At 57.9% G+C, this 7,719-nt stretch overlaps 1 protein-coding gene across 3 annotated transcripts; it reads right to left on the bottom strand.

The window, feature by feature from the left end:
• Window positions 1-2,896: 2,896 nt before the first annotated feature.
• LOC135978697 (interferon-induced protein with tetratricopeptide repeats 1-like) lies at window positions 2,897-7,425 on the bottom strand. Of its 3 annotated transcripts, XM_065579557.1 has the most exons (3): window positions 7,225-7,425; window positions 6,651-6,753; window positions 2,897-4,965 (listed from the first exon to the last, which is right to left on the bottom strand). In XM_065579557.1, exon 3 carries the CDS (start codon window positions 4,809-4,811, stop codon window positions 3,609-3,611), a length of 1,203 nt encoding a protein of 400 aa, XP_065435629.1. In that variant the 5' UTR covers window positions 4,812-4,965; window positions 6,651-6,753; window positions 7,225-7,425; the 3' UTR covers window positions 2,897-3,608. The 3 variants fall into 3 exon arrangements, with proteins under 3 accessions (XP_065435629.1, XP_065435628.1, XP_065435630.1); XM_065579556.1 differs by lacking the exons at window positions 6,651-6,753; window positions 7,225-7,425 and adding an exon at window positions 5,988-6,227; XM_065579558.1 differs by lacking the exons at window positions 6,651-6,753; window positions 7,225-7,425 and adding an exon at window positions 5,689-5,966.
• Between the last annotated feature and the right edge of the window lie 294 nt (window positions 7,426-7,719).

Raw genomic sequence — 7,719 nt, 5'->3', positions numbered from 1 at the left:
CACCCTTGCCCCGCCCCCATTCCAACCCCTTATCCAAAGTCCCCGCCCCAACTCCGCCCCCTCCCTGCCCCTATTCGACTCCTTCCACGAGTGCCCGCCCTGGCCCTGCCTCTTCCCAGCCTCCTCCTCTGAGAGCGCCATGTTCCCGCTCCTCCTCTCTCCCTCCTTCCCTCCCTCCCACAGCTTGTTACGCCACGGCGGCAAGTGCTGGGAGGGGAAGCGGGGACGCGGTGCGCTCAGGGGAGGAGGTGGAGGTGAGGTGAGTCGGGGGGAGGGGCAGGGCGGGGAGCTTGGCTGCCGGTGGGTGCAGAGCACCCACCAATTTTTCCTTGTGGGTGCTCCAGCCCCGGAGCACCCACGGAGTCGGCACTTATGCTCATCCTTGAAGGCAATCAGGTTGGTCAGGCATGACTTGCCCTTAGTGAATCCATGTTGACTGTTCCTGATCACCTTCCTCTCCTCCACATGCTTCAAAATGGAGAAGCGCCACTAGGTGGCGAAGCAAGACCGCCAGATGCGGGAAATCAGGGAGGGACTGACTGAGTGGTGGAAATGAGGGGAGCTACAGGATAACGGGGAGAGGGGGCAGAATCGGTGGCCCGAGACAGGCAGGTTTCCACGCTGGGAGCGTGCCTGTCTGGGGAGAGCAGCGCTGGGGCTTTCTCCGTGCAGCTGAGAGACCAAGCGCCTGCAGTGAAAATTAAGCACGTGGTATTGGAAACAGCCTGGCCTAATGGTTAGAGCACAAGCCCCAGGACTGAGTTCTAGCCCGGGCTATGCCCCTGACTCACTGCTAGACCTGGGGCAGGTCACGGCCCTGCTCCGTGCTTCAGTTTTCCCATCGATCTCCCGGGGAAGGGCCAGGAGATCCCCCCCTGCTGTGAAGCAGTGGGAGAGCTGGAAACAGGGAGGGTAAGTGGCTGATACAGGAGGCCACACTCAGGCCTGCATTGCCCTCTAGGCCCTGCCCTCACCAGCCACACTGCCAATGAGTGACGTTTTCTGCAGCCATTTTGGCTGCTATCTCCCATTACTCTCAGTGGGGTTGAAGTCAGCCAGAAGCCGTCTCGGTGTAAGGGGGCTGCTGGCCCCCCACGGGAACTGAGTGGGGTTGTTTGGCTGCCCTGTCCCAATACTGGGAATGGACCATGGAGAAATCAGCATCCAGAGACTGAGTCGCTGGGGCCAATGCTCCAGGACAGGCTGATTGACAGCTGTGAGCTGGAGTTGCCTGACCCAGGGCAGGGCTGAGCTAAGGGGAGGGCGGGGCTGGAGCTGGAGCAGCCCCAGGGTGGGGGTGGGGGCGGCGCTGGAGCCGGAGCAGCCCTGGGGGGTGGAGGGGTTGTGGCGTGCTGGAGCTGCCCGGGGGTGGGGGAGTGGCGTGCTGGAGCCGGAGCAGCCGGGGGGTGGGTCTCTACCCGGCTCCCAGTGGTGATACATCCAGCCACAAACAGCTGCTGGGAGGGGCCCCCAACCCTGGACAGCCCCAGGGCAGGTACCTGTTGACTGCCCAGGTTTGCTGTGGAAAAGGATCGGGGCTGGAAGCAGGGCACCTGCTCTGCGTGTGAAGCAGCCCCCAACCAGATAAGAACCTTCCTGTGTTTTGCCCCTTCCCCAAGCTCCCTGTGGATCTACGCCCCGTCCCCTCCAGCACCCCCCGACAGGGGAAACCTGACAGTTCCCACCCCCCCTCACTCGCACCCAGCCTGCCCTGGCTGTCTGCTGATCCCTTCATCGCAGCGCGAAGGGGCCCTTGGTGTTTGGACGCGCCTGGCCAGTCGGCAGCGCTGGGGCGAGCATGTTCCCCTGCACCTGATGGGGTCCCTGTCCCTGGGGGGTTGAAGCACACAGGACCCCGGGAGGGCTTTTGAACATGCCAGGTAAGGAGCCTTTACCCATGCCTCTGCCCCATCCCTTTGTCCACCTCACCCACCTGGGAGCTTAGGGTCCTTTATGGTAATTCTTTGAGTGCCCAGCAGACCTCAAAGATACCCCGTTAGCTGCCTAAGCTTCTATGGCCGCTTTTCAATAGTCTAGCAGTGTCCACTGAGAACAATGGAGAATCTTCCTCACCCCACCCGCATTGGGAGCAATCAGGGCCGGTGCAACCCATTAGGCGACCTAGGTGGTCGCCTAGGGCACTAGCATTTGGGGGGCAGCATTTCGGGTCCTTCGGCGGTGACCACGGAGGCCGGATCTTTGGCCGCCCCGGTCATTGTTGGCATTTAGGCGGAGGGAGCTGGGGCAGGGGGGTCTGGGGAGGGCCGCCTGCAGCAAGTAAGGGGGGGCGGCACGCAAGGGAACTCCCTGCCCCGGCTCACCTCTGCTCCGCCTCCTCCCCTGAGCACGCCGTCCTGCTCTGCTTCTCTCCCTCCCAGGCTTGCGGCGCCAGGGAGGCGGGAGAAGTGGAGCGGCGACAGCGTGCTCAGGGAGGAGGCGGAGCAGAGGTGAGCTGGGGCGGGGAGCTGCCACACGGCTCCCCGGGCCGGGGGGAGCTGCCGCGGGGGTGGGGGTGCCTCAGGGCGGAGGGGGGGGTGGGGAGCTGCTGCAGGGGTGGGCATCTTAGGGCGGAGTGGAGAGCTGCCACAGAGCTTGGGGGGGGTGCAAGGTGGAAGTTTTGCCTAGGGCGCGAAACATCCTTGCACCCGCCCCGAGAACAATAGAGCGTTCCACCGCACCCCATCCCCTGAGAATAGTGCAGGGGGCTTGGACCCCAGCTGAGAACGATGGGAGCTGCTGGGTGCTGAGCTATTTGGTAAATCTGGACACTCATTCCGAAACTCCAGCCTTGGCTCCTGCTCTATTAGTGACTGTCACGGTGCTTTACTGTGAGCTTGACGTGCCCGTGTGCTGCTCACCCCGATGCAATCGAAGGGCAGGGAAAGGAATGTTCCAAGATGGTGTAATTGATTTATTTCTGTTTTCTCCGTTACTTTTATTGTAAATGAAATAAAAACATAGCAGATCCCTGACAAGCTGGGGATGAAGGTGCCATGTAAATGTGAGTCATTGTCAGTGAGAGGTGCAGAAAGCAAAGAGGGGAATCATGATATAGGCACACTACAGGCCCTCAGCTATGCAAATACAAGAACTCAACGCTGTTAGAAGAAACTCCATGCCTATTTGCTGTGTGGATGTTAGAAGGCAGCAGATCTGGAAGGTAGGTTTGCTTAGAGACAAGGATGGTCGCACCGTCCCCTCTGGGTAGAAACAGCTGCTCAGTATCAGAAGCTAAACTCTCCTCTGCAGTGATGCTTACAAAACACTTGACAGTGGCTGGGTAGCTGGTGGGCTGAGACCACTGTCCATTTTGCTGACCAGTACCGTCTGCCTGTGCTCCCCCGTCTGTCTGCTGGTTCCCTCCTGTTGTCTCTGGTCGCAGACTGAAGACTCTTTGGGGCCAGACGCAATGGGGTCCTGGTCCATGTCTGGGCTTCTAGGCGCTATCACAATCCAGGTAGCTAATAATAATTATAAGAAGCAACAGCAGCATGTGCCGTGGTGTGAACTATTCAGGGGACCCAGAATCATTTGCAACACGAATGTCATTGTTATACAGGTGGGGAAAGTGACTCACTTCAGAAAGTGTGTCCAGGGAAGGGAAAGGATCACACATTTTCTCTACATCTCCAGTCTCCTGCTCTGTTGCTGCCACCAGTGGATCTCCCCATGTACCGTGGAGTTTCAGTCTGTTGAATGAAGTCATGTATGTCCTTCGCCTCAGCGGTTTGGGAGCTCTGCTGGAATTCTCCTGCCACCTCTTCCAACCTTTTTTTCAGTTGTAGCCTCTCCAGATAGCCGTCTGGAATGGCGAAACCTGCTTTGTACATCTCAGCTGCCTCCCCCAGTGACTTCTGCTTGTAGAAGAGGAAATCCCCCCAGTGAAGGTAGACGGCCTGCTGACACTTCTTGCTGAGGCTGGGCATTTCACTCATGAGATTGAGATAAATCTCTTCTTGGTAGTGAGGTGTATTTTCTCCATACATTTCAGCTAAAGCCAGCTTTGAAAATACAGAGACTGGATCTTTTTGCACAGCCTCTTTGAAGGCCTCAATAGCTGCTGCCAATATTTCTCCTCTGCCTGACTTGGCCTCCTTCAGTTGTATCTTGTAGCAATAACCAAGGTCATAGTGAAGGAGATGATAATTGGGGTTCAGAGATATTGCTCGCTCTAGAATAGAGATTGTTTTTTCTATGAATTCTGGTTGAAAGAACATGGCTGCATTTCTCAGAACCTCAGGGTCCAGGCTATTCTGGACAACATCTTCTAAGAGGGCTTCTGCTTGCTGTCTATCCGCCCTCTTAAGGATCCTGGCTAAATACACCTTAGCTTCATAGTTTTGCTGCTGTTCACGGATAATGGCCCCCAACTTCTTTTTGGCTGCTTCCCAAAATACAGGCTTGCGTGTGTGAGTCCATGATGCAAAGGCTGCAATTGCCAAGCCAGCAAGAAACTCCCCATTTGCTTTGTCTTCTCTCAATGCCATTTGGAAACACTCTGTGGCTTCTCTGCCATTGCGTAAGCCTGCTGCCAGAAGAGACCAGCCTTTCTGTGCATGTATCTCAGTGATCTGAGCTGCATATGGAGAGCGGCTCAGGGAGCTGCAGATCTTTCTAACCTTATCCAGGTAAAGCTCAACCAAATCATAGTGGGCCAAGTGATAATAGAGCCAGGCGTAGTTTCCGTAAATGACCAGGACCTGCCGGGGGAAGTTATCTGGGTGATCTCTTTGCAGAATCTCCTCGGCTTCTCTAAGGCTTTGCAGAGCGTCTTCATATTGCCCTTGCAGGTGGTAGAGATAAGCTTGCATGGCAAGGAGCACGGGTTGGTTCTGGTTGTGAGTGTGGGCAATCCTGAGAGTCAGAGTTTGGAGGATGTGAGTTGCATCTACCTTGTCTCTGATTTCAAAGTTCCAGGTGAAGTGGCACTGGAGGGCCTGCAGCTTCTCCTTCAGGCGCAGGGGGCTGCAAAGAGAGGGGGAAATGAGACTCCATCTGGGCTGAATGAGTTTCCACTGCAGGCTAGAATCATCCCCACCACTATGACAGGGAGCGACACTGCCCCCCACCTCCAGTGAGTACCCCACTGCAGGTACCCCCTCCAGCACTCCCCAACTGTACCCCCGTTCCCTCCCCCTCCCCACCCGGCAGTGTCCTCTTTCTGGGAACAAGCACCGCACTGAACAATAGAACAACCCCCACCCCCCGCCTTGCTAGACCCCCCGACCCCCCCGCCCCTTGCTAGACACCCCGACACCTCCCACCGCCTTGCTAGACAGACCGACCCCCCCCCCCCAAGCTGTGCCCGCTCTCTGGTCTGGGGCCGGTGCCCTGAGCTGAGGGGCGCGGGGGGGGGGGGGGGGATGATGTGGTCTCAGTCCAGGCTGAGCGTTCACAAGAGCCCCCCCCCCCGTCCCCTTCTGCAAGCAGCTGGTTTCCCCTCCCTGCAGCCTCCTCCTCCATAGCCCCGTTCTCCTGCTGCTGGCTTTTCTTTCTGCATCTCCCGGGCTGGGCCCGTCCCGCCCCCCGGCTGCCCCTTGGCTCCAGCCCCCCGGGGATCGGAGTTAATCCCCCCTCCCCCGGTTTGTGCGGAGGGGAGCAGGAGTTAAGGCCAGTGACTAGTCTGGTAACACCCACGTGGATGTTTAAAACCACAACAGGGAGAGGGGACGGGCGGGGCTCTCTCACCGGCTCCTCGGTTGATGCGGAGTGAAGCCGGAGTGACAGCTGGCCAGAGCGGGGAGTTCTCTGGAAAGTGACAGCAAGCTGAGCTCGCAGGGTGAGGTGTAAACAGTGACCTGCTCTAGCCCTGGGAGTCACCAGCCTGGAGCAGCAACAGGCTGCAAAATGACCCCGGATTCACCCCGCCCCAGAGGTAGAAAAGCCGGAGATGGCCAGCCCCAGAAATGCGCAGAGGGGTGGGAAGGTGTCTGGATTGAGCCCTTGCTGGAAATGCCTCCGCCGCCCAGCGACCCCAATGCTCCTACCTCATTGCGATCCGCTGAGTCCCCAGCCCAGCCAGGGAGGTGACGGCTCCTGTCACTGCACTGGGTTTCTTCCCGAGCTGGAGAAGTGCCCGGTTCTGGGAGAGACCCGAGTTCTGTCTGGGGCCAGATCGGACTGTGTCTGCGAGGACCCCCCTGCCTTTTATAGCCAGCCTGGGCTGCGAGCTGGGGAGCTCAGTGGGCGGCTGGGGAACTGAAAGGGAGAGTGAGCTGGGGAAAAGGAAACTGAAACTTAACTTTCAGCTCCACTTGTCACCTTCAGTTTCCACTCTGCCTGACTTGCCATCTGCAGCTCCATGGGTGACATGGGACTAGTTACAGGGTGTGTGTGTGCGAGTGTGTCTCTACGCACACACGTTTGCACTCGTACAATCCTGCCCTGGGTTTCCCCGCACACAGACGGGTCACTCACCGTTACCACCCCGCAGTGCACTCCCTGTTACGCACCCAACCAGCTCCACAGCCCAGTGCAGTGACCAGGTTGGCCGTGTCCCAGCCTCCGGCCAGCCCTTCCCCGCCACCTTGGGGTGTTCGTGTCGCCCGGGTGGGAACAGCCTGCGCTGCCCTGAGCACAGGGGCTGCGGTTGTGTGCAGAGGATGGGGCCCATAGCACAGAGGAGCTCTCCCTCATTCACTTCAAGGTACCTGCACAGGGCAGTGGGCAGCCCGGCTCGTGCTTTATTATGCAACAAACAACTCGATGCCGTGTTAACTCTGGTCCGTACTTCCGTGACACTTGGAAAGGCTCCTATGAGAGGGGAAAAAACCACAGTAAAAACAATGATCTTCAGCTACATATTGATCTTCCAAACTCTCTGTTTCTATCCAGCCAGCTTGCATCTAAACACTCTACACTCATATTAAAACCACCATCGTTTCCACCTGAAAGGACCACGTTTCCTGCCCCTCTAGGGTTACAGGGGTGTACCCAGGGCCGGCACAACCCATTAGGCAACCTAGGCGGTTGCCTTGGGCGCTAACATTTGGGGGGCGGCGACCGCGGCGGCCGGATCTTCGGCTGCCCCCGTTGTCGTCGGTATTTCGGGGGTGGGACCTTCTGCCGCCTGTCGGGGGCGGCATTTCGGGGGCGGGACCTTCTGCTGCCTGTCGGGGGCAGCATTTCGGGGGCGGGACCTTCCGCCACCTAGGGCGGCAAAAACGCTGGCAGCGCTCCTGGGTGTACCTAGAGCTGTAGTGCACGGCCCGTGTCTGTGCTTACCTCGCTAGTCCTGGAACAGCTCATCGGGAAACAGCACCTCAGCCCTTCTGGCCTGGAATAGGAAGAGGAAGGATTAATCATTCAAACACATAACAGCCCATGTCACCGTGGCGCTGAAGGGCTCCTGCTACTCAGACTGCATCAATGGGCACAGAGACCGGACATAATCTGATCTGCTGCAAAGGGACCTAAGAGGAGAAAAACGTAGGGGAGGCAGAGCATCAGCGCCACCCTGTGGTGCGTGGCTTACATGACTAGTTTCTGCCTTACTTCTTTGGAAGAACAATACAAAGTCCTAACTAAGGGGGAACTGTTTCCTTGCAGTGAGCCCAGGACGAATTCCCACCAGAGGGGCTGCTGCTGGGCTAGGGTGTTAACTTGGACCCTGCCTTCCTTTGCAACCCCCAAGCCTCTTCAAGCACAGTCAATTAGGACTCCAGGAACAGAGGTGGTTGCTTTGGGTAGGTCTACACTTGGGGCTATTTCGACCTTGCT

The sequence above is a fragment of the Chrysemys picta genome, unplaced genomic scaffold (genome assembly GCF_011386835.1).
Source record: "Chrysemys picta bellii isolate R12L10 unplaced genomic scaffold, ASM1138683v2 scaf417, whole genome shotgun sequence".
In the NCBI taxonomy this organism is placed as follows: domain Eukaryota; kingdom Metazoa; phylum Chordata; order Testudines; family Emydidae; genus Chrysemys; species Chrysemys picta.
This window is presented reverse-complemented; position numbering and strand designations above follow the sequence as displayed.